Genomic DNA, 26,216 nt, shown 5'->3' on the forward strand with positions numbered 1-26,216 from the left:
TTAAATGAGCACTCCCTTTTAAAATCAGTTTTATTTAAAATACTTTTCATTACAAATCCTTTACAGAAAAAAATAAACATAATTTACATTAAAACAAATAGCTTTACCTATCTTGTGTCAAATTCCTTATGAAATATATGAACAAACCCATTATATGTGAGCTGATCACACAAAGCAAGAAGCAGTTAGTAGCAGCATATTCTGATATAATATTTAACCCAAATCCCCACCTCAATACACACTAAATAAAAATATTTTTTCCATTTGAATGACAGAAATGGATATGACATAGACAAGTACAAAAGAAAACAAAAAAAGAGTTCTTTTACAAAAAGAGTTTACAAAAAATTACAAATTAATTGCAGATTTTAATAAAACAGCATTTCTAGTTACTGAATTGCATCGGGACACTTTAGATTTTCTTTCTTATTGTGGCTGTTGTCTTATTGTCTCTGTAGCACCATTTTTAGTTATGTATGAGTACTTTGTCATTGGACATCAATCAGCCTTTTCCTCCATTTTGAAAATTATTACTATTCACAGTGGTTTTCTTCACTTCTATCCTCATAGACTGACTCTCAGCTCGTGACTCCAGCTTCACTCCACTTGAGATCCCCAGGGATCCAAGCACAGCCTTCCCGGTCTTCAGGCTCTTGGACATTGGGATGCGGGTCAGCCCTGTGCGAGGTGCCTGGGCATCATGCCCAGTCTGTTTGATAACAGGGAGAGAGTACAGTTTCTCAGACAGGGGGACATAAAGAGTGAATAATGGAAAAAGGGCAAAAACCCATAACAGGAATTCCAAATTCCTGAACAATGTAACTGATCATATGCACTATAGGTACTGTGTGAATGAAAAATGTGAATGTTTATTCATTCTTTCACTTCAAACCAAGTGAGTGAGCAGTCACCCTGGTGAGGTTTCAGTGTGCTGTTACTCGTGCAAGGCTGTTTTGTGTCAGCCAGAGGGCACTGAGCCCTGCATGGCTGTTTGTGAATGTAAACACTGTGTAACAACTATAAATTACAGCATGACTGTAGCAGGGTGGCAAAATGCCACATCATTAGCTTTGCTGTTCTGGAGCCAGCCCACAGGGCCATTTCTGTCACGCTATCCATCCGATCCACAAAGAGCATATTTTAAGGTCCACTGAAACACCAACACAATGTTGATTCCTCAATCATAATTGATTTGTGTGTAGTGTAAGATAAAGCTGAGAGTTAACTTATTTCACCTCATAAAACATCACATGTACTAAATATGTAAGTATCAAATAGTAAAATATTTGTTCACCCAAATTACAAAAAATATATTTCCCTATTTACCAACAGTGGTATCTGATCATGCAGATAGTTGTAGTTTTATTTGCGCAGGCTTTAAGATGCCGCCCACCCAATACAATAGAGGTGAATGAGAATTTTCATTGGAAATACCCTCTGCCAAGGGCACTTTGTAACAAGTTCTTACAATTACATCTGTTAAAGGTAAGGTCCGTCTAAGCAAAGTAAGGTCTGTGGATTATCCAAACTAACAAGGACACTGTTTCTGGTGAGACACATTGGTGTGGAATACTTTAAATGTACCGTAAACACCACAAATGAAGTCTCAGAGGCAGATATAGCAAGACCTGGACGATTTTACCAGAATCATATCAGGAAAAAATATGTTTTTCGCATTAGAGATGAACTGAATCTTTAAGTAAAACTTACCATGCTTTGTGTGGGTCTAGTAGTGGTAGATGTAACAGGGGAAATGGTAATACTGCTCATCACTTTGCTCTGGGTGCTCCTGGTAGTGGTGGTGGTGATTTGGCGGGGGGAGCGTAAAACTGTCCCAGTTGATAAGGTCATTTCCTTGTTCTCTGTTACAGCGGTCACTGGCCTGACTACCATCTTCGGGGTGATGCTGTTGCCTAGATGAATATGGATCTTGTTATCGTCAGTGGTGGTGATCATGCTAGTGTTGTTGTGGCATTTCCTTATAGGCATTGGGACCATCTGCTTCTCAGGGGTAACCTTGAACACAGCCCGGCCCATAGTCATCTCCTGGGGTTCTGGGGAGGCAGATTTATCAGGCATGATGGCAGTGCTGACTGTCATAATGGAGACAGGGGACAAGGGCCTTGCTGAAGCACAGGAGGAAGCTCGGCTGCTTTCTGGAGACTTGGCTCTGGATATAGTTGTGATGGTGACTGGAGACTTGGCTCTTTCGGGGCCATGATGTCCAGTGGTGGACTTCCCCCTGTGGTTTGCAGCAGAGTTGGTGGGAATGATTGTGATTCTGGATTTAGGATGAAATGCATTGGGGCTGAGTGGAGCTGAGCTAGAGAAAACACCCTCAGAAGTGGGGCTGCTGATCTCAAGGGTGGCCATGTTGTTTTGGTGGTCTGGTGTTACTCGAATGTGTAAAGGCTGCCCTTGCTTTTGGGACATGGTGAGTTCAGAGGGCAAAGGATCTCCGTTAATGTGCAGAGGTTTTCCAAGGCTGGTCTCATGAGAGGTATTGTCCTTTTTCCTCATCCAGGGAATCCAGGATTTCTTCATACCTAGATCACTGCTAGAAGAAGGGCACCGCTCAATGGCACCAGTCTTCTCTGTTGGCTTCTTCAGGCACTTCTGTCTTATGTTGTTCATGATGTGATTCTCTTCTTGAACAGACTTCCTGATAAACACAGCTGGGGTATCCTCCTCTCCTGGCCCAGACAATGCCTCTGTCTGTACTCCAGTGGATGTCACAGCAACATCCACCATTCTCCGCCCATTCACACTTGGCCTTAGTGCTCGACTGTGACGTTTTGCTACTTCCAGCTCTTTGGTAAGATGGAAAACCTCAGTGCCCATGTTCTTGGCTTTCTCCTCCTCTTCCAAGAACCTCTGCTGTAGGACAGAGTAATCCACTTGCAGTTGAGAAAGTTGGTCTTCCTTGTTCATCAGCTCATGGATCTTCTCCTTGAGGGCTACAACATCAGCCTGCAGTTCTCTGGTTTTGGCCTCTTCTCTTTTGCATCGCTGTTGGAGGTCTTCCTCCTGGCTTTCCTCCTCTCCTTTCTCAATTGCTTTGTTCCGTGCTATCTGACTCCTCATTTCCTCCACTTGCTGGGAAAGAATGTTGGCTTTGTCCTGTTCAGTTATGAACCTTTTCTCCAACATGTCATACTGATCCTCTGTCTTGATCAAATCTCCCTCTACCACTTCAAGTTGTTTGAGACGATTTTTCAGGCGCTCAATTTCAAAGGTCAGCTCTTTAACTTTGTTGTCTTCTCTTTTAACGGAATCAGACATTCGTCCCAGCTCACATTTCACTGAATTCTTCATGGACAGCTTTTCTGCTTGCTCAAACCCATCCAATCTCTTTTTCATTTGACTGACCTTAGAATTAAGATCCTTAGTTTTATCAATTTCGTATGCTAGCTTTGTGCCAAGCTCCCCCTTTTCTATTGTTAGAGTCTCTACTTTGGTTTCCATCTCTGATTTCAACTTCAAGAGCTTTTTGCTTTCCTCTATCAATTTCTCAGTGACCTCCATAACCTTACTCTGCTCAACTTTGACCATCTTACTCAAATCCTCCTTTTTCTTCTCATCTGATTTCATTCTTTCCATCAGGGTCTTCCGTTCATCCATCAAAGCCACGGTCAATGACTTCAGCTTACTCAAGTCATCCTTAAGGCTCAGCTCAGATTTTTCTAACTTGAGTTCAGAAGACTCTAGCTCTTTCATTCGTATCCTGAGAGCTATAACTTCGTCAGAGAGCTCTTTGGTCAGGCCCTTCTCTTTTTCCAAAGCAGTGTGTAACTGTGCACACTCAGTCTTGCTTATGCTGAAGGCATCCTCAAGTTTCTCTAACTCCATCATTCTTTTCTGGAGTTTCTCCACCTCCAGCCTGAGGTCTTTACTTTTACTGTCTTCTTCTTGTAACCTCTTCCTTAGGTCCTTACACTGATTTTCAGTCTTGGTAATCTCCTCATCTTTTCCTTCCATCTCCAGAACCCGCTTCCGTAAATTCTCCAGCTCAGCAATTAAGTTGGAGTTCCCACACTCCCCTTTGCTAGTCTTGTCCCTCAACTCCTGCAGTTCGTCCTCAGATTTACACAAAACCTTGTTGCTCTCCTCCAGCTCCTCCACTTTATGCGTAAGCCCTAAAAGTTTTGCATTGAGTTGACGGTTGTGGAGCTCCTGACTGGCCAGTTTGGCACTCATCTCCTCATGTTGTTGGGTGAGCTTGGCAGATTTTTCTTTAAGCTCAGCTTCCAGGCTCAGTACCCTGTGGCCATCCTCCTGAGCGTGCTCCTTGGCTTCACTCAGTGCCTGCTCCCGCTGCTGTAGCTGCTGGCTGAGTTCCTGGACCTGCTGGCTTTGTTTGTCCATTTGCTCCAGGTGCTGTTGGCGCTCATTAACCAACATCAGGGCAAAGGACTTCAGCTTGACCAGCTCCTCTCGCACCTTGGCCAGACGTTTAGAGTGCTCCTTCTCCTTTCTTACCTGGTAGGCTTTCTCGTTCTCAAGCAACCTCTTTAGTCTAAAAGTGTGAGTGGGAAAAATAGCAGGGCATTAGTTTAGTGTTTTATTAATTCCAAAGTCACTACTGTCACTGTGCTTGCTTGCCATTGTGTAATTGGAAATATGAGTTACTTTTTTCATTTAAGGATGCAATGTCCAAGTTAATCTTCAGTCATCTTCTGTAACTATCCTTAGTCTATTCAGACATTTCATACATTTAAAGTTTTTCTGCATGTCAAAGTTTTCTGTATTCATGGAAATTATAATGTCAAAATAAACTACCAAAAGAAACACATTTTTCAGTCAAACCTTTTAAACTTTCACTCACAAAAATCCAGCAATTCAGCTACATTTTACCAAACAAAATGTTATATTTGGCAGCAGGAACACTTTACACCAGTTCTAACTACAGTATCTAGTGTAACACAATATTTAATTGATCATATTGTGCAATACAAGAAAGATTATACATCCAATACTTTACAATACTTTTATAAAGAGACTCATGTCTCCTGAGGGAAACTTTTACACTACAACAACTCTGCTATTTACATCCCTACTGATGGGACAGATACTAAGGGCACAAACTGCTAGTGAAAGTTTAACTAACACCCCCTCACCAAGTGGTCTTCTTTTCTCTTAGCTCCTTTCTATGCTGCTCATGCCCATTCTCATCTCAGCCTCCAACAAAATGCATGCAAAGCAGATCGAATGCAAAGTTGTATTTTCTCCTCTCCACTCCCAGGAACACACTGAAACAAAATTCAACCTGAACATTTTTGCAATGCAAAAAAGAAAACAAATTATAGGCACCAGGGAAACAAGGAAGTGTGTGCATGTACAGCTTAAATTACATCTAAAGGTTCAAAGTGAGCCTCGGTCACAACATATCCACAATTGTGGATGGAGTCCCAACACCCCAGAAACAAACCCCATTCTGAACTTACCCACTTATGGATGCTCTACAGGCAGCTCATGAGCATGTTTGCCATTATACAAAATCCACTTAGAATGCATGAGAAGTGGCAGGGGCCTCCTTTTCCACAAAGTATCCACAGTCACATTCCAAGCATGTTATCAGGACAAAGAAAGGTGAATAAATACACTGGAGCCCCACCGGACCTCTACTGAATGATGGCACCTCATCCATATAAGTCAGTAATGTGTGTATGAGAGTGTGTGTGCTGCTCTACTTTGGACAATGTGAAGGGGGTGGGATCATTGCCACGGGAGGAGTGTTTTGCAAAACTCAACCCAATTTTCATGCTTTCATAAAACATGGGCATTTTTGAGGGAAAACAATTATAACCAGGTTTTCAAATATCTTACAAAGATCTGCTGCTACTGTACATCCTGTATATTTTACTATTAAAGCATGTTCACAGCAATATAGCATCTTTTTAGAGAAAAGCTTTCTCAGACAATATCAGGTTCAGTGCATGTTCGATGCAAATCAAGTTATATTTCCATTTTTGAAAGTACACGGACCAGAAGCCATAATCTCACTGGTACAAGACACTGGAGAGAATGTCTGCTGTAGTTCCATTTGGGGGGAAGCTGGACTAGAACTGGGTTCCCTGCAAAGTCTACATGTGATGAGGAAACCAGATATGGATGAGTTGGATGTCTCTTGAGGGGAAGAAGATCTGGGAGGATGAACGTAGCCATGACAATAGGTTTATGAAGTGCTATACCGAGACTGTTGCATGGGACTGTATAGCTACAGCTACAGTAATCATGTAACAAACCACCGTTTTCACAACATCTCTGCAAATGCACTCAGTTTGAAATTCTAAATGCCAATTCTCAATTTGTAAATGGCAGTAAATGTTTACATTGATTCATTTTAGCAGCAGCCTTTATTGCCAAGTGAGATTAATGGTTCTGGCTACTGTACTAAGGAGCCATCCAGATCTCAGAGTGTGGCTCTTAAAATTTATACTTACACAGTCAGATGTCATTGACACTCTAGGAATTGGCACTCTAAAATTACAAAGGTCAAAGTCATGATGTCAGTGGTATTTGGCAACGATGTTCAAGTCATGTAAGAACTATAGTTGAATCTTTCAAGACTGTTACTGAGGAGATCCAAGAAGAAATAACTATGGACACATTGGCTGTGTACAGTATATCCAGTCCTAAGTGGCAAAAACAAAGGCTTAGTGATAATCCACATGCTTTATGTATATTCCAACATACATAAAGAAAAGCAGATTAACTAGAGAAAGACACTCCCTAAGAAACATGTTCCTATTATTATGTGCACAAGGTGCTATAGTGTTATTTGCCTTAGTTTCAACATTTTCAAGCGCATTTTAGGTTTAAGAGAGTTTTTAAATGAGTTTTAACTTCTTTGGTAACTCAAACGTGTGTGTATGAACTAAAAACACATTTGTTAAGCAAATACACAGGTGCAGTACGTAAGCCAAAAACCATGAGAGAGCATTTTTTTCATCATGGAACAACATTTCATCCCATGTTTCCTGGGGAATTTGCTCAGAGGCACTGCAGCCCCTCTGTGTCAGGAGGCTGAGGATTGAAGCAGACATGACCTGCCAAAAAGCTGTCAAAACACCTGTGTTGTACAGTAACGACCTCTCTTGACAGAGAAAAAGCATTGACTGTTAAGCAAGAGAGTCAAAGTGATAATGTACAGTACATTAGACTGATGTGCTGCTAAAAGAAAGAAATCAGAAGCAAAGTGGACATTGGACTTTTTAAAGACAACCACAATAAGTCTACATACTGTATATACAGTATATGATTCATTGACAGATGGTTGAATATTGTAGATTTTCTCATAAGGTCTTAAAATGACAAGAAAAATGTCAGTTTAGTCTTTAATTTCAATATAATCATCTTGAGATCTGCTGCAGGTGAGCATTCCATTTTGTGTGCGTGACTTCACACCCTTTCAGACTCCCTAACTGTTTCTTCCGTTAATCATTGAACATACCACCATGCCACTTAAATATTTTACCTTCTTGACATATTAATTGCTATGTTGTCTCAGAGGGTGCTAATGGCTCATGGCTATCAGTGAGAAACAGCTTATTTGGTGCCCATCCTTTGCATTCCTGCAGATGTTTGGCACCAAACCTTTGACTTCGTTCTCATCACTCTGGAGGACATCAAATTGATAAGAATGAGATGATGACATATTGTATTTCCATCTGACCCGAGAAAGAAAATGTCAAAACAGAGCGGTAACAGACATGGCAAATTTTCTTACGTCTGTGCTTGTGTCTGTTTAGGTGTTGGCGCTCATATATTCGTGCAAAGGTCTGTTCATGCCCTTTTGCATATATTTATCCACAGTATGTTTACATTCATGTGCATGTCTGTATTTTATGTATTGGTGTCAACTTGTCCATTCGGCCATGGTTTACTTCTTCTCCTGCCATTTTCTATTTATATATCCTTCGTTGTGTCCTTATACGGCACAGTTAGGACAATCTGGGCTTTGCAGGTGCTGACAGAGTGAGACCTATCATACCTCAACTCCTTCACCCTGTTCATGAGGTGACAGAGGATAACTTGGCCATGGAAACTGCTGGCATAGGAGGGAGGTCACCTCTTATATGCATGTAAACCAAGTATCAAATGAAAGTAAAGCACTGGTCAGTTTGGCTATGATTTGTATCACATGCTAAAAACTATAGTGTAGGCCCTCTGTTCCCAGTGTTTAAAGGTTTTGATCCTGATAAAATCAATGCTATTTTTACTAGCCATGCTAGCAATATGGCTCTAGAGATGGGAATGTCAGTCTGTCTGCCTGTCCACCACTTCGGTCCAGGCTGAAAAACCCCAACTATCAGATGAATCACAGTGAAATTTTATAAAGACGTTCATGGTCAACAGAAGATGATCCCCTGGCAGTTTTGGGGGTTTAGTGAATTGTCTTTACTATTGAATGGATTGACATGAAATTTGGCAAAGACATTCGTGGTGATCCCTTAACTTTTCATCAAGTACCATCATCGGGTCAAAATTTTAATTTGTTCAATACTTATATATGTAATTAATATGACCAAATTCCTGTAAAACTAATGACATTCCTTTCAGCCTCAACTGTACTTTGTGTTTAGTGGCTGCTAGCATTGTGGTTTGTCATTAATTCACCACTTCCTAAAGGTCCACCTGTGCTGTCATAACTACTTTTCTTAATATGGCAAAATGCACAAATTTACCAGCACAAAAAAGTAAAAAGCTTAACTTGACTTTCATCTCATGATTCTATCTCTGCTTTACCTCTGTACTCATTCATGCATGCACTTTGTTTCAGGTTAGATGTGTTTGGGAGTCAGGCTTAGTCAGAAGTCAGTCAAAGAAAATCCTCAACATAACATGTTCAGCCTTACAATTCTTAAATGGTGTATTTTGCATACATAATTCTTTGATGCCCTGGTTTGAAATCCTTTGTCAACCTGTTTGATTGCAATAATAAACTTCACTCTAGATAAGTACACAAAACATTGTTTCACTTAAGTAAGCGTGCACATTGATTTACAATCAGTAACATACTTCAGTGTGAATTCTTTATTGAAATGTTTTAAATCACGGCTACCTTCTGCCCCTGTCTCCTGAATCCAGCTAAAAGAGTATATATAATACTAAACTGAAGTATGCTCCTTTTTTCCCAACCTTCTCTTCAGAGTGTGATAGCAGCTCTGCTGTCATGACTGTGATTTAGTTTCCATGGTCTATTTCCTGGGTCCTGCAGTAAAAGCTTAAGGAAGACAGGTAGTGTGTGCCTCCACTGGGTCACTGCTGCAAATGAACTGTTTGAAGTTTTGACAGTTCATGAAATGCAGCATATAAGTGGTTTCTGGTCTGTTCTGCAGATGACCGGCTTTATATACAGTACAAAACAGATGCTGTCTCTCCTGCTCTGCCTATCTCACACATGCTATTATGCCTGTTTGTTAAACTACAAACATAAATAGTGGACCACATATTAACTATACAATAAATATTAATACAATATCCCCATCATCTATTGTGTGAGAGGGGACAGTGATGTGTTATGGGAATTGCAACTAAATTCATTCCTCAACAATCAACAGCCAATTAAACTCTTTCATCTGTGAGTACTTTAATTAGTAGGGCCTCCTTTCTCATACGCATTCAGTGCACATTAACACACTCACAACCAAGCGTGTTTGATCTCTGTGAGGCCCTCTACACACACGTGATGTAACCATCCTCTCTCTGATGTTGGAAAGTGTGCGCGTCCCTCTTTCTCTGTCTCCTCATGACCAAAACACAAGGTCGCAACCTCAGCGATGACTTCACTTCAGAGATGATGTCATGGGAGATTTGTCCCTCTGAAATGTCCTTTATTCCTTCAGTTGTCTTTTTCCTCCTGTCCCTCCACCAGAGGCCTCGTCTCCTCCCCTCTCTGTTCCTGACCTCCCTCTTTCCCACAGCAAAGAGCCATGACCCCTTGCTCACCTACGATTTCCACTCCACCCTCCCTCCTCTCATTTCCACTCCACTCAGCTCCGTGCCTCTTCCCTGTCAAACCAAGGTATGTGAGGTTATCACTTTAGTAAGCAACTCCCTGCTCTCCTCTTACCTCTCTTGTGCTTCACTGGGTTGATGAGGCCATCTTTAACACATTATCCGATGTTGCTCCTTTGCTCCACTTTCCCCCTTGGATTCCCCCCTCCTCTTAAACTGAATGTGTTTCACATTGGTTTTAACCAAGTTGGCACTCAAATTCAAGTTTTCAGTTACACCCTCCTCCCCCTCCTCTCTTCCTCTCTTCACCCCTCCCCTCCCCAACCTGTTTCCTTTTCACCATTCATCTCTCTTTCCAGCTAAGTCTCCATATGCAAAACATATACTGTATGTATTATGTTAGTAACTGATCAAACTTGCTTGACTTATATGTATTTTAATGTGTTTTGATCTTTGTTACAGAAACACTATTTTCTTCATTTTGCTTGCTCCAGTTTTTCATTTCTCCTGCTAATAGATATTATTTGTTCTTCCACATTTGGAAATAATAGGGGTAAAGATCAAGCAGGAACTGCAAGAAACATTACATCAGAAGAGCATCGAGGACTAATGTGCATCTGAAAAAGGGTTAGTTTGGCAACCTTCTCAAATCATTTTCTATAGATACCAAATGATCCTGTCTTTTCAACAACCAGTAAGTACTTCATTGAAGAATAGGTTTCCATGTTTTATCTGTTGCCCTATTGTCTTAATCATGGGGTCAAATTTTATGCCCCACAGCTTCCTCTCCTCACCTTTCTCTCTCCTGCTCCAGGAGGTTGGTGAAGTCGTCACTCTTGTTCATGTAGTCAGCATGTTTGCGTTTCTCTGTGTCTAGCTCGTGGACGGTGCGGCGGTGGCACTTTTCAGCGAGCAGCAACTGCCCCAGCATCCGCCGGTATGTCTCCTTGTGCTTCTCTTGCAGCCGATCCAGCTACAAGAGGCAAACACACACACAGAGCAATACAAAAACTATATGATTTCACTTGGCTTTAAGGTTTAGCTGTTGTTTGTGGTTTTACGAGGTGTCAGGGCCATCAAGAGTTTAGAAAACCCGTCAATAAAAATGTAATCTTCATAATCCCTAAAAGTTTGACTTGTTGGACATTTTGCGAACAACAGAAACATTGCTGTGACTGACCTCAACCATAGGCTTTTGGTAGACACTGTCATTGTGTGGCTTGGTGCCAGTGATGAAGCTGTCCCTCTGCAGGGCTTGGAGGGCTGAGCCAGGGACTGCAGAGCCATACTGGGATTCAAGGGTCTCTGGGAGAGCTTGTTTGGACTTTAGCATGCAGATAACATCTTCTCTGGCCTGAAATCACACAGATATACAAAGAGAAAAATGTTACAGCACATTATGGCTTGAGCAGGGCTTCATACCTGTTGCTTTGTCCCAAAAATGTAGAAGTAAAAAAAAATGCATTAAAAATAGCCTCATACATGTTGTAAATGTGCCATTTTTCTCAAATGTCATTGGATAGAACCCCCCTTTTTAGCTTTTTGGAACCCCTGTAGCATTTTTGTCATTATTTAGCAATAGTCATTTGCTAAAAACATAGCACATTTGCCTGTTTTCTCTAGCATGTTGAACTGCCATTTTCAACCACAAGATAGAGCTATTGTGCAAAAAATTACAGTCTAACTCAGTCCAGCACAAGCATTGGCACTTTCCATTCCATCTGACTTTGCGTTCATCCACAATACATTTCACTGGCATGAACCATGCATTATTGTACAGATAACAGCAAGTCAAAGGTCAAAGACCTATTATATCCCAAATATAATTGACTGAGATATACACTGTTTTAATCCAGTTTCTGTAACTTCTGTGTGAAAAGTGATAAAGGAAAATTCCCGCAGATCCTGGCCAACCCACCTGAACCTCTCCTTCCATGATTCCCAGCAGTTTCAGCAGATCCCCTTTGGACAGATCCATGATGTCCCCTCTTTTTTCTCCAGCTTCGGTGGAATCAAACAGCAGCTTCTCTTTGTCAGAGATCAACTCCACCTCTAGCTCATCCTCGCCTTCCTTCTGCTGAACTTTGGCCTTCATGCTCTTCACAGGTAGACCCACTTCCTGGTCTTGGCTGATGTCATGGTCACCCTGTGGAACCCCAAGCACCCCATTGGCTTGGTTCTCCACCCCACTGCTCTTGGACCTCATCTTCTACCTGGAACAACGACAGAAGAAACAGGATAGTTTTAGAAGAAACAGTACCATTCATGTGCATGTTTTGTTTTTTTTAGCTTTGGCACTTTTTTTTGTTTCCAGAATTTATTATTCAATTTCAGCCATTTCAGTCTAATTCTGAAATTGCCTTCTATCTTTCTACTGCAATGCTTCAGATTGTGATAGAGCATGGTCGCAACTTACAGTGAGTTTTATGACTTTGGCCTTGAGTATCTTTCCTCATCTCACAACTCCCCATTCACTGCCTTCCTGACCCACTTTTACCTATTGATGTGTACACTCACACAAAAACACACTTACAGTACACATACACAGAATTACAATTCTTGGAGAAATGGCAGTCCTAAGCACAAAGTGTAAGGTTAGCTATTAGGAAGCTCAAAAATCCACCAAATCCTACATCTTTGTCTAAATTTTTCGTATGTAACATTCCTAATCTGGAATAAAGATCTACAATTACCCACTACTGTGTGTGTATGTTTGCATATTATGTGGTTGTGTGCATTCCTGACACATCCCGGGTTGTGTATCTCATTCTGAGTGTTGACGGTCTGGAAGTGCATTTGTGGCACTCCTGAGTGCTTTAACCTTCTCTGCTGGCATTAAAAATCTGAGTCAAAACTTTTTATCCAGATCCTGAAAATAAATCAGTTGATGACAGGCTCTCAATTTAATTTTGCTACATGAATCACTTACGACGACACCAGTCATGCGGAGGTGACCTGCAACATGCTTGCATCGTAACCATGATTACTTTAACACAGACAGAACGGGGCTGGAAGAATGTGTTGCTCACTCTTACTTTGCATTAAATGGTCAAACACCCACTGTACATCAAGACAGAAGTCTACATAGTTACAAGACATGTAGAGTGTGTGGCTAAGCTCTCTAACAACAGCCTTGGGATAGCGAGCAAGTGCACTCTTATTTTTGATTGATTTCAGATATGACATCACCCTCACTTTTTAATTACAAACAGAAAACGCCCCCGGCCCCTAAAATCCCCTTTGTATCACCCTGTTGATGTCACAGCACCCTGATCTCTGAATCATACATTGAGACATCCTGTACAAGCTCGCCAAAATGTCATGAATTCTCTGTTAAGCAGATGCAACAGCGCACACAAAACAAATAAACTGTGCATTCATACATATTGTATTTAGGAAGGAATCTCTTTATGCAATCTGGGAGGTCCAGGATGGTAACATCAAGGCCCATTTGAGTCTGTGTAACTAGATTAAAATAAGATGTTCAAAGCGTACTGTTATAGAAGAGGAATTAGAATTAGACTATATCCACTGTAGAAAGGTTTGGCAGGGAGTCTAACAAAGGTTTTGGTTCATCTGAAAGAGGAATGTTTATCTTTTTCTGTAAGAGTGGTCAGCAAAGTTAAGAATTCTAATGATGCTTGAAACCAACCTCTTTTAAATCCCACCTGTTTCCAGGAAAAAAGACCCAAGCAAATGAGAGGGAAGAGCGCAAGATAGCAGCGTCTGCATCTCGAGGTTCAAACAGAAAAGAAAAAAAAATCTGACAAACCAACACATTAAGTACATTCCTTATCTTACAGTACGTCTCGGAGTTCAGTGAGTGCACGTTGGCTCCAGAGAGAGCTGGTTCTCAACTGGAGATTAATTGCAGTGCCTTCTTTCCTGTCCATAACTATTAGTTTCAGCTGTGGGCTCACTATCATAGGGTCAAATGTTGTAGTACAGCGGTGTAGACAAATGCTTACAGTGTTCATGCCACCATTCAAGCAGTGCCAGCGAATTTGAATGAGACATGAGAAATGCCCAGGGGTGGAGGGCATTCAAACTGGCACAACTGGCACATGAGAGTGATGAAACATGTGTAGTGCTATGACTTGGGCAGAGCTCCTCAGTACTGGCGACAAAATGGTCGACACTGAGTTAGGCACTCAACAGTTTATTTTTAATTTCTGGGCTGATGCCATGAAAATCCAATGAAGCTACTGTATGTGCTTACCTCATTTTGCAGCATCTCTCCCTCCTCAACAGAGCAAGCTGGAGAGTGTGGGGGTGTTTGTAGTTATAGCTGAGAACTGTATGACTATAAAAAGTTATAAAAATACATTTCCACAGTAGCCTGTACACTGTCAAATGAATTTCCTCTAAAATGGTCTAAAAACAATTCAGCTGTTAACCTCAACTTCTCTGTTTGACTCAACACATTTTTCTCTATGTTGGGCCTCCTGTGGTGACTGAACTATTCTATTTGAAACTCCATGACATGTAGTAGTTTACTTGAACTTGCCTTAACTAATAAAGTAACTAAAGTTGTAAACACAATGCGGACAAATTACCATTTTATTAAACTGATATGGTGAACATGTTAGCAAACAGTAGCCTATTCACATATCATAAAGACATGGAGCAATGTTAACATTCATTTGGAGTCATGTTTGTGTCCACCTGAATGTACGTCCAATATTCACCTCCTTTTAGCTCTGTTTTGGTCTCCACCAATTCTTCAGAGACATAAACATCTGGCTCTTAAACTGCTAAATACTCCATTTTATTCAGCAGCTAGTTGCTAACACCGTCTGTTTGATGTTTGGTGCTGGGCAGGTAATGTTCAGTTGATTTTTAGAGCTTTTTTGCTGAAAATAGCCCCCTGCTTTTGCCACAGAAACCACGCTGATAAAAGAAGTGAGAGTGAATCAAAATAGTAAAGTAAAACCAAAACAATGAACTGAAAGATGGTGAAACACTGTAGAGCTGAAGAAGGGAACTGCGAAGTAATGTGATAATCCCCTGTAGATTTATCACTATGAGCAACACCTTTCACATTACACATTTATGTGATCCATTTTAAGTATAAAAAATAGATTACAGGAGCGTTGAGTTCCATCTAAATTTACATGGATTGGTTAATGATTCGTACAAATTTCCTGGACACCTGTAGGTCATAGTAACAATAATTAAAATTTCACAGGGTCTACGGGTGACAGGATTTTGTTTGACAAGCCTTTAAAGGCTACTGATGACAAGTATTTGTCATCAATATGATGCTTGATCCACCTTGATGGGTCACTGCCGTCTTGATTGTAGTGAATTCTCCAGAGCAGCAAATAGGAATTCCAAAGTCACGTGACCTGCATTCCAGTCTGGCATGCAACATTCCCAGTTGTCTTTATGGAAAATAAAGGATATGGGCTGTCAGACAATAAGTATTTACTCTGAGGTCTGTGCCAACTGTCACAATGCCCACACACCATCAGCACAATGTTGCTAGCACAATGTTAGTTTGAAAGAGCGGTGTAATACCCAGCGAGGCCCAAGTCAAGGCCTGAGCCTAAATTTAAAGCAGGACCCCAAATCTATTCTATGGCTTTGGGCAAGTCCAGCTGTCACATATATGAGTATTTATAGGCCCCACCAAAACACGTGCCTTCACTCCAAAGTGAAAAAAGGGGCTATAAAATCTTGTCAGTGGTCAGCAAGTCAGAGGATACCACTGGTGGTCACTACATGACTTTTATCTCTGGTTTGAAATTCCATTTACACACAAGAATTAAATGCACTTCAACAGCCTCTACATTGGGACATAGGTAATGTAACATATGCCAGAGATCATCAGTGATGGACACTCTGCTTAACAGTTAAAATAATTAGTCAATTTAATCGATTAGTTGATCAACAGAATATTAGTAGGCAATATTTTAATAATATATGAGATTAATTCAGGTGAAAAGAAAGAAAAAATGGCATTTATTCAATGATTTCAGCTAATCAAATGTGAAAGATGCACTTTTCTGGGTTTCTTATTACTTTAATTTGAAAATCTTTGAGTTTTGGACTGTTGGTCAGGCAATTTGAGGACGTCAAGTTGGGCTTTCAGAGCTTGTGAGGGTCATAATTTCATGAACCAATTGATGAATTAATTCATCAACAAAACAATCATTGTCAGATTAATCAAAAATGAAAACTAAGGGACAAAGGATGGGTGAATGTTAAAGTGTGCACATAGTCTGGATTTAGACGCCTGCTGGGTGTGTTCATGTGCAGACATTCCTGTTACAGAGCTCTAAAACATTAGACTGTTATTTCTTCAGTTAGTATCATTTCTGTTCCTGTTTACATACTTTATCTTCAGTAATATCAGGCCACAATACTAGTGAACAGTGTGCTTGTCTGTGATGAAGTGAGAAAAATTGAAGAAGGGGAGAAGGTCTAGAGATTAAAGTCTGGCATGTAGCCAAATTCATTTGCCAGAGATGAAGGATGAGGATAGCAGCTGCAAATAATGTAACAACACACTATAGGAAAATGAATTGTTTAATTCGGAGAGTTTGATATATTCACAGCAGAAACCCAATGTGACTAAATAAGGAGTGGGAAATGTTCTTCGCATGCAAGCGTTTGGCAACTTGTTCTGCCAGAGGACACTGATAAAATGTGGTACGCTTGAGAAGCTCGTCCGTCCTGACAAGAAAAACACAGTAGCCCGCCAAGATATGGGAATTTCAATCAAAACTGTAGCTGTGGCTGAGATTGGAAGCTACAAGTCAATCCGTATGATATTGAAAGTTTTGTGAGCACCTACAGTATTTCCCACGCAAGGGTACAAAGCTGCAGTCTGTTCCAGGATTTTGATGGACAGCGCGTTCCAGCCTAGACAGCCAGCAACCTCTTGGGTCAGATTTTACATAACAGCCATGTTCTAGGAAAATAAAGACACTGTAAGCAGAGAAGGATGACAAGCATTCTCTGTTCAGATAGCTACACCAACTACAGACATGAACAGATTCTACTTTTCAGGAGCATTTAATACTAAATTGAACTGTCAAAGAGCCTTAGTGGACAAAACTCAAGCATTTACAGCTTGTTTTGCTGTAGTGATGGCTATAAATACTTTATAGCGACAATAATTCTAACGTTGGCATGTCATACCGGAGCAAAATGTCAGCATAGGTGATGGGTTTCATCTTGTAGTATTCTCCTGATGTCACATTAACCTGATCCTCTCACTGGAGCCTACGGTAGCTTCAGCAGTTAAGGCTTCACTAATAAGCAAATGAAGAGGAATGTAGCATGTTCTCTGCATATTATTGTCCACATGAATGACTTCCTTGCTGAGAGGACAAACACAACAGTTCTCAGGAACTCAGGTAGTTCCTGAATCAGTCACTTGTAAAATATGACATTTGACACATTATGACACATTTATGATGTTGTGCTGGTTGGCAGTTTGTCAGATATTCCCTTTGAGTATTTGATGAACTCATATAATCCTATTGTAAATCCACAAGAGTGATAGAAAAATCTTTTACAAGTTGAAACAGGCTCTAATTTGGATCATACATTATGAACACTGGTGTGTGAGAGACTTTGATGTCTACTGTGTTCAGTCTCACAACATGCCAACCCCAATGTTCTTAGGCGCCATACTGTCAACAAGCATATGGATGAGTGCAGCTGGAATCCATGACTCACCTCCATGTGTCATAATTAGTTGATTAATGTACATAATAGGAAACAAGAGTGCAGCCATTATTCTTAGGAGCGAACCATGTTAAGTTGTTCCCTCAATATCTGCAGCAGTTCCCGTAGCAACAGCATTTATTCAATCTGTTGAGAGAATCTATAAACCAAAACCGCCTTATCAAGCACAAGATTCTTCTAGACATGGCATGACTGGATATCATCTTTACGGCATGGAGATCAAGGAGGAGATCAAGTTCTGGTTGTTCTATGAATAGAAACAGCGAGACAACATATGGATGAAGCAGACTCAGATATTGTACAATGTCATGGGCTCAGCCATTTGTCTGAGGTCTCGTCTAAACGCCTGCTAGATCAGAATTCCACTGACTGAACTTGGCTAGAAATCCTGTGTTCCCTCAAAGGAAGAACTAATCAGTTTCTTTGACTGCCAGTTTTTGGGGTCCCAGTAATGAGTTGGGCCATTTGGCTCACCAGTGTTGAGGTTTTCCTCATTTAAATGCATTGTTTTGAGTTGAAAGCCCTGCTCTCTCCATGGCACATTGTTCTCTGGCATTTTATTCATATTGTAGTTATTACTGAGTAGGTTTAGAGAACATTCCCCACATATAGTGGAGGCATTTGATTGCATTTGTAGATTAGAAGAAGCTGTCACACTGTAGCCACACTGGCACCTTTGCACTATGACAACCCCAAGAGTTGAATGACTTTATTTAAGTTAGGTTGTCATGAGCTAATGAAGCTTGATGTCATTAACAAGGCAGACTGAATATAAATATCTCTATATATAGTTTATGGACACTCAATCATGCCTTTCAAGTAGCTGGTAAAGATGGTAATAAAATATTTTGGCATTAAGTATGGCCACCATCTACATAATCAGCTTTTCAACATTTCCTTCCCAGGTTTCAATTTTTCACTTTCTGGTGTAATAATTTTCTGCAGTTGACCATATTTGACCTAAAAATGGATTTTGATCAAACCCAAGTTTCAAGTTGCATTAATCAACATTTTGAAAATTAGTCAAATTATTACATGTTTTGAATAAGCTGCTTTCAGTGGGCAATATAGCTCTTTTTCACAGCAGATATTTTGATATGTCATTGTAGGAAAAGGACATTCATGGTTGTATTCTTGTAAGCCATTCAAGTTGATTTCATTAAAAAAAAAACTCTGCTAAGCCAACTGTACACCTAACCAGAACTGAACAGCAGACAAAGTTAGCAACTAGCAGGTGAAGAAAGTTAAACATCTAACTTTTAAAGACCCAGATATATTTCTCGGGAGTTGGTGGAGACCAAATCAGAGTTAAAAAGCAAGTCAGTGTTCATTTTCTGCTGGATGTTCAAATAGGCAATTGTTTTCTATTAGCCAGAATAACTTAACAAGGTGAAAATATGTTAAGCTGTATGTGTGAATGTTTGTCAGCTTGTTTTGGAGTTTCCCCAACCACTAGTAGCAAAAAAGAAGAGCAGTGTCATCATCCCCTGCAGTGATTGGAATGATAATATAATATTTGACTAACCACACTGTTCCAAGTTTTCATCACCACCACCCATTTAAGTTTTATAGGTAAGTTTTGCATTGTTTTGTTTTGGTATTGTGACTGGATTTTTTTGTCTGTTGTTTCCATCTCTCTCAGAGGACAAAAACTAGCTATCATAAAAACAATGAAATGAATTGTTGCAGGTGGAACAAAAATAAAGAGTGAAATAGCAGGGAACTGTAAAACCCACTGTCTCACTAACAGTTGTGTGAAATTACAGTGTGGTGTTTAATCTTCGGCGCAGAATAACAATCAACCACAGAGACCAGTCATCCATATCTCAATGCTTTTTCTCAAAGTCAGTGACATCACTGACAGATGAGCTCTTTGATTGGCTGTCATCACACACCAATCCATTGAAAGTCATGATCGTGTCGTCCAACTTCCAATGAGAAAAACAGGGAATGGAGTGGGTGGATCTTAATCTTTCATTAAACCAAAATAAGTTTTCCTGCTGAGCGAGATTCAATGGTCCAACACATGATTAATGAGCTGGGCTAGAGATGGCTGGAAAAACACTAGTTAGTTTATTAAGTTGTGATGGACCTGAAACATTTGCAACACTAGGGGTATTTTTATGTGAACTTAATGAATGACCTTACTAGTTCTAATATTATTCCATGTCAAGCACCAATTAACGTTCAATCCACTGTTTATACTGTTAAGTATGCTTTGGCATCTTGTGCACAGCATACAGTATCAAATGATCTACAGAAGATCTTGGGTTGCTATGGAGTTTCAGGACTTATTTTTAAACCAAGGGAACATGAGTTATAAGTGCCACTGTTCTGCGAAATATCCAAATGTGTCTAAACTGCATTTTTGGAATTCAAGACCAGAGGCCCTTATACAACTGGAGCTGTGCATGTGTCAGTGACAGCTGTTGTTGAGGCCCACCAGACCTATGGGGAAGACACCGACTTCTGGCAGTGACCACCAGCTCCACCTCCTTCTATATTGTGTTTCGGTTCATGCACATTCCCACACATGAAAGCCTATATGCACACATATGCATGCTTACACACATGCATAGTAAGATAGGAATGGGGTCACTAAGTTGATAAGGCACACGAGACTTTAAAAGTGTCAAGGAATAATAAAAATAGTGCACTTGAAGCATTTTAAGGCACATGTTCTCCTCTTTAATGCATTTTGTCTTGTTCTTGCAACTCTTACATGTTTAGATTTGATTCAAATGATTTCATTAGCTATTTATCCTCTTATTCTTTTTGTAAAAAGCAGTTTCTGTGTGTTAAGTGGTAAGCAATTCTTCAGAAACCCGCTGCACATGCCACAAGCAGTTCATGCAGGAGCACAGCATTACCTCTCATCTTGTGCAGGGTCAAAATCCAAATTTAGAAGTCTGGACCGTCCATTCATACTGTGCTAAAGAGGTTAATGTTACGGTACATCTAACCGCTAAACTATGTCATCTTGTGCATGAGAAACAACTCTCGTGACATAGGGCTAAAGTAATGTCATGAGGTAAGCCAGTGATACATTTAGTGTATCTCAAATCAGTGCTGCTTTGGCAAACATCCACACTAAGCCAACTAGGTTTCAGTTTAAACACATTATTGATTTACAGTCAGACTGATTCATTTACAAGCTGGAACTGATAACTGTTCAGTCTACATTCACAAATTTGTCTTTTTCAAGTGGACATTTGGCTGATTTAGCTCCAGAGATCATGTGCCAAGCCAGCAAAGGATGCGCTCAGATAAAGCTGGAGCAAGCACAAAAATGTTAATGAGCGCTATCTCGCCACCAGTTCTCTTTGTCATGTGTCAGTGGTGATATCACTGAGGCCGCATCAGCTGGAGAGGGTGGGAGGCAGCGAAAAAGGAAGGGTGAGGTCGCACGGAGCCCCTGGACGCTGACAGAAAGGATCTTTGAGAGCAGCGTGAGCCACACCTGCACTGGAATCCCACGCTGAGAGTGAGATACATTTTTCTTTCCAGTTTACTGAAGTGATGTGCGTCTTGACAAATAGACAACGGTTAGCAGGAGCCATGTCTCCTCCAAAAAGGCCGATGACTTCATGTGGATGAAATGGAATTCATTCTGGCATCGTTACAATCCATAAATACTCTGGATGAAAGATGTCATCATGCTGCAGCTCGTGAGGGCCCCCAGATCTTCTTCAGCGGTGTGTGTATTTTGCACTTGTGTACTGTATTTGGTGCGTGTACAGTGAGTGGCATAGTGAGAGCTACAGGGTGCTGCAGTGGCACCTGTAATGAGCGTTGGCAGCTGTGGGAGAAGCTGAGGGTAAAGGTTGTGTGTGTGCATATCATTCCCAAACATGACCTGATAAATGATCTGGATTAGCCTCTCTTTCTCTCACATTCTCAGTGTCTCAGTGCATCATCCCTTGTTGTCTGGTGAAATGGTGGGCTTTTCCTCCCACATGTGACGCACAAAACTACTACACACTAAATGGTCTTATTCATACAGCAACATAAGATGTAATTCATTGAGAAATGTTTGATTCATGACTCCCTTGTCTCAGTGCCAAAGCTGTATTGCTGTTAACAACACTAAGAGGAGTCACATGTCTTCTCATGGGCAAGTAACTAATGCAAAATGTAGAAATCCATATTATTTGAATGTATAAAAAGTGAGCTGAATTAATTACGCATAAGGGAAGAGTTCTTTCATTCATACAGTGCTGACTAGCTCTAACCGCAGCTCAAATGAAGCCAAGAATGTGGATTTCTTCCTAACACTGCTCTTTATTGGCTTCATAAATTGATGGCAGCTCAATGGCAGCACCTGTACCTGTGCCTCTTCATGTATTTCAGTCTGACAGCACTAAAGTGGAACAGCTGATAAACTCTTCTTTAGCCAGACGTACATGGTTGTTTTTGGCTGTTTCCCATACAAGGGCAGGGAGAACAGGAATGCGTTCATTATAAGAATCTTAGGAGACTTACCTGTTGTTGTGTTGTCCCCAGGTTTGGGCAATTAGTAGTCACACCAAGGGTAATCCTAGCAGTAAAGTATCCACTAATATCCTCTGGCTCGTGTGGTCCACTTGTGGTGTCTGCTTGCGCTGGCTACTGAATGGTACAAAGAGCCATCCTCTGCTCTCGTTCTCTCTCCTTTCAGTTCTTCAGGTCAGCCAGGGAATGGTAGAAAGCAATAACAGAGCACTGTAACTTCCCTCTCTCTCACCCTCCCTCCCTCTTTCCCTCCCACAGCCTATCCAGTTCTGCTCTGCGTAGCAGTCTAAAACACACCTCTCATTTTCTCTCCCTCCTCTCCTTTCTAGAAGTCAGTTGAAGAGTGTGTGAGTCTCAGAATAAAAGGGAGAAAGGGGGGTGAAGGAGGTAGGCAGGGACTATTCTACTCCCTCTCAGCAGTTGAAAGCCGTTGCCCAGGAGGAGAAAGGCAGAGGTGCAGTGTGATGTCCTTTGTCACAGAGCCAGATCTTTTCACTCGGCCACTTCTTCCATTGTCCCTCTCTACTCTTTTTTGACAACAGTCACACAGGCTAAAAAAGTATAGCTCTATATTTAACTCCTTCACTCTTGCCAGCATGGGCACTGTTAGCAGCTGAGGCTAGCTGAATGCTAGATGTTTTGGCTGGCCAGCTATAGAGCTACCTCTTCCCACTGACCCCTTGGTGACAGCTGAACCATGCCATTCTCCCATGCTGGGAAAGTCCAGTGGCAGCAGCCACCCAAGCCCCAACAGTGGTCCAAGGAACCACCAATTGCTGACTTAGGAGGGCTGAGTGTGGCCAAACTCCACAGGATTTTGGCAGCTACATCGCCTTTTTGGCCCTGCTTGTTGAAAACAATCTAAATTAGGCCAGCAAACTAAATCTGAGGTACAGTAATTGTACTCTGCATCAATGGGAATAGTTAACTCTCCTGCCAGGGATGCGGTAGAAAGTAAACACACCTAAACTTGGTTCACAAACCTTATTATTTGTGGTATACTGTACTTTATATATATGTATTATAGCACCAGGTAAACTTTTATGGTAAATTGACCTTTAACCCATAACAAAGGGGCATTAAGACCGGCAGGTTAGATGTCTAACTCATAATTATAGATCCCATTAAATGGGGACTGCTGCTTCCCGGAAAACAGTGCATCTTCACTGGTGACCTCATCCTGCAATAGTAGCCCTTGGTCACCAAGCTACAACCACATTTCCCCCAAGATGTGTGGATGAATTTCACTGTGCCACTGGTGTGACTCAAACACACAACATCATATCAAGAGAGTAATAGGACAATTTATTGGGAGCTTTAATCATTTTATGTATACAGGTGATCAGTTCATTAATTCTCCCTGCAGTGCTGGTCTTCAACAAGTATATACTGTACTTCCAATAGCTGACTTTGACTTCAGATTTAATACCAAGAAAAATGAAAATTTTCTTATTATAAAAGAGAGTAGAAAGTTGCTGTTTCTTGAATGCTACATGGAGATGATCTTAATGTAAGCAGTGAGGTCAAATAACTTAATAATACAATTTTACAGACTTTAGATATGAAATACAGTATACAGTATATTGACAATTTCAAATTAAATTCTCAGAGTGACATGTCTCTCTTTTACTTAACAAACACACACAGAAGACCCAATACAACCATTTTCATCTTTGCCAAATGTAGGTTTTACTGCATGATGCTTCACTACTATTTGATTGGTTGATGGTGTGTACCAACTATTTTAATAATTGCCCACACTGACAAGGGATGAACAAAGAGAGAAATACAAATTGTCCAATCTCTTTGTTTCCAGGCTGACCCTTGTATCTGTCACTGGTTAATGTTTAGCTTGTTTGTGGCTCATGAATCTCTTACTGTTTACTATTTAGTTCTACACTCCTGGACAATTGAATGATTTTTTAATGGTATTTGATCGAAACCATAGTTATATATGAAGCATGAAAAGCCATAGGAGTACACCACAGTCTGCATTTTACTACAAAAAGTAAAAGTCTTGTCTGTCACTGGAGGGAAACGCCTGGTGAGCATAATGTCACTCTTATCTCTAGGTGGAAACCAAAGCAAACAAAAGATACAGCAGCTAACCAGTAGATAAATTCACTGAGGAATTATGTCAGATGGACATTCACTCCCTCTTTGTTAGTTCTTCTGTGTTGCAATGCAGATCTGACCCAAGAGCAGTTTTATTCACATGTAGCCATTGTCGAATTAGGTGGGTGTGGGGCTGATGTAATGTTTTGTTCAATCAAATGAAAACACCCTTGAGCAGACACAAATGCATAGATAGACACACACTGGACAGGCCGTCTGGTTAACTCCTTTCATTCCTTGACTCTCAGTTATCAGTTTATTCACTTTCCAAAGCACTGCTGGATACCTAGCGATACAAGGTCACTGGAGGGTTCACCAGCTTTGGAGCGAAGACATTTTTACCTTTTTGTTATCCTGTATGTGCCACTCAAAGTTATTCAGAGCAAAGAAAAACTCAAAAAACAAAGCACATTTGTTTGACAGACGCTTTCCTCCCCACATATGATGTCATCTCCCTACATGTGGTATCGAAGAGGAAGATCTATCCAAACTGAGGTCATGAGAAGTGTATTTTGATTGAATGCCATAATTCCCACACCCAAAGTGAAGTCATGTGGTGGGATCCAGTGAGGAAGAGGTTTGTTATGATTTCACTCTGTATATATAATGCCCACAGGACGGTGGTCCTGTCTGGGCCCATCGGGGCTGCGGTTGTTATGAATCATAGTAGAAATATGGGCTGGTTGAAGACGCCGCCATTCCCACACTTATGTGATCAGAATGAATAGTGCTCACATTTAATTAATACAAGATGGGTGACAGCTTCAGTGCATATCTTTGTAACCCACATCACCTTTGCCCTCTGTTTGTCTGGTCTCAGATCATGCATGCAAGAACACATACACATACTGTTATACCTTCATTTTTCACTGAGGTCTCTCACGGTTGTTGTAAGCTCCCCCCCAGCAAAGTGACTACAAGAGTGAACTCTGAGGTCCCATCTAACCACCGTGTCTGTCGTCAAAACACTCCTGCAGCATTAGCAACCCTCTGGTCACTTCCACTTCTTCGGCTCAGACATCACCTCAGTTCTCCCGGGTCGTTTTTTTGCTTTGGGCGCGCTGACAGATGCTAATGAGCTGTCCAAGCAGAGTGAGATTAGACTAGGCCTGGGACAACAGGGAACATGGTGTTCCTGGCCTAAAGCCATGAAGGGACCATAGAGGTTTTCGGCATGAGAAAAATTATTACTAAAAAAGTCGTGGATGTTCAAACACAGGACAGGACATAGATCTTTTTAGCAATGTTTATGCTTTTGGCCAAATGTATCCATTTGCTGTTGTTGAGTTAGATGACAAGATTGATGCCACTTTCATGTTTGTGTGGTAAATATGAAGCAGCAGTTAGCCTAGCTTAGCATAAAAACTGAAACCAAGGCCCAGTGTGTAAGATTTAGTGGCATCTAGTGGAACGGACTTGGCAGAAATGGAATATCATATTCATAAGTATGTTTTAATTAGTGTATGATCACCTGCCCTTTATATGTACACAGGCACCAGGTCCTCTTCCATGGAGCCTGCCATGTTGCACTGCCATGTTTCTACAGTAGCCCAAAACAGACAGACCAAACACTGGCTCTAGAGAGGGCATTTTGCGTTTTTTGCAAGTTTCATGGCCACCGTAGATTGTCCACATGCTTGGAAGGGGAAGGTGAGGGGAAATGTATTCATTTGGTTGCAATCTGCGACCTCAATACTAGATGCCACTTAAGGGCCCTATCTTACACCCGGCGCAAAACAGCGCCAAGCATGACGCAAGTGTCTTTGTTAGTTTAAGACCAACGCAGTTGTCATTTTCCCATCCAGCGCCCACATTGTTTAAATAGCAAATGCACTTGCGCCCATCAGATCGCCCATGAGCATGTTGGTCTTAAAATGAGGTGTGGTCAGGAGCATTGTTGGTGCATTGCTATCTTGAGGCAGCAGAAAGCGATTGCGCTATTGACCAACAAA

The 26,216-nt window shown here is 41.0% G+C and overlaps 1 protein-coding gene across 1 annotated transcript; it reads right to left on the bottom strand.

Annotated features, from left to right (window-relative positions):
• Positions 1-12: 12 nt before the first annotated feature.
• Positions 13-22,368, bottom strand: LOC137200443 (filamin-A-interacting protein 1-like). The gene is made up of 6 exons (XM_067615265.1): positions 22,141-22,368; positions 11,879-12,173; positions 11,141-11,314; positions 10,755-10,933; positions 1,711-4,516; positions 13-709 (listed from the first exon to the last, which is right to left on the bottom strand). The coding sequence occupies exons 2-6, from the start codon at positions 12,164-12,166 to the stop codon at positions 503-505; spliced, it is 3,654 nt and encodes a 1,217-aa protein (XP_067471366.1). The 5' UTR covers positions 12,167-12,173; positions 22,141-22,368; the 3' UTR covers positions 13-502.
• Positions 22,369-26,216: the final 3,848 nt, after the last annotated feature.

This window comes from Thunnus thynnus, chromosome 16 (assembly GCF_963924715.1).
Source record: "Thunnus thynnus chromosome 16, fThuThy2.1, whole genome shotgun sequence".
Lineage (NCBI taxonomy): Eukaryota > Metazoa > Chordata > Actinopteri > Scombriformes > Scombridae > Thunnus > Thunnus thynnus.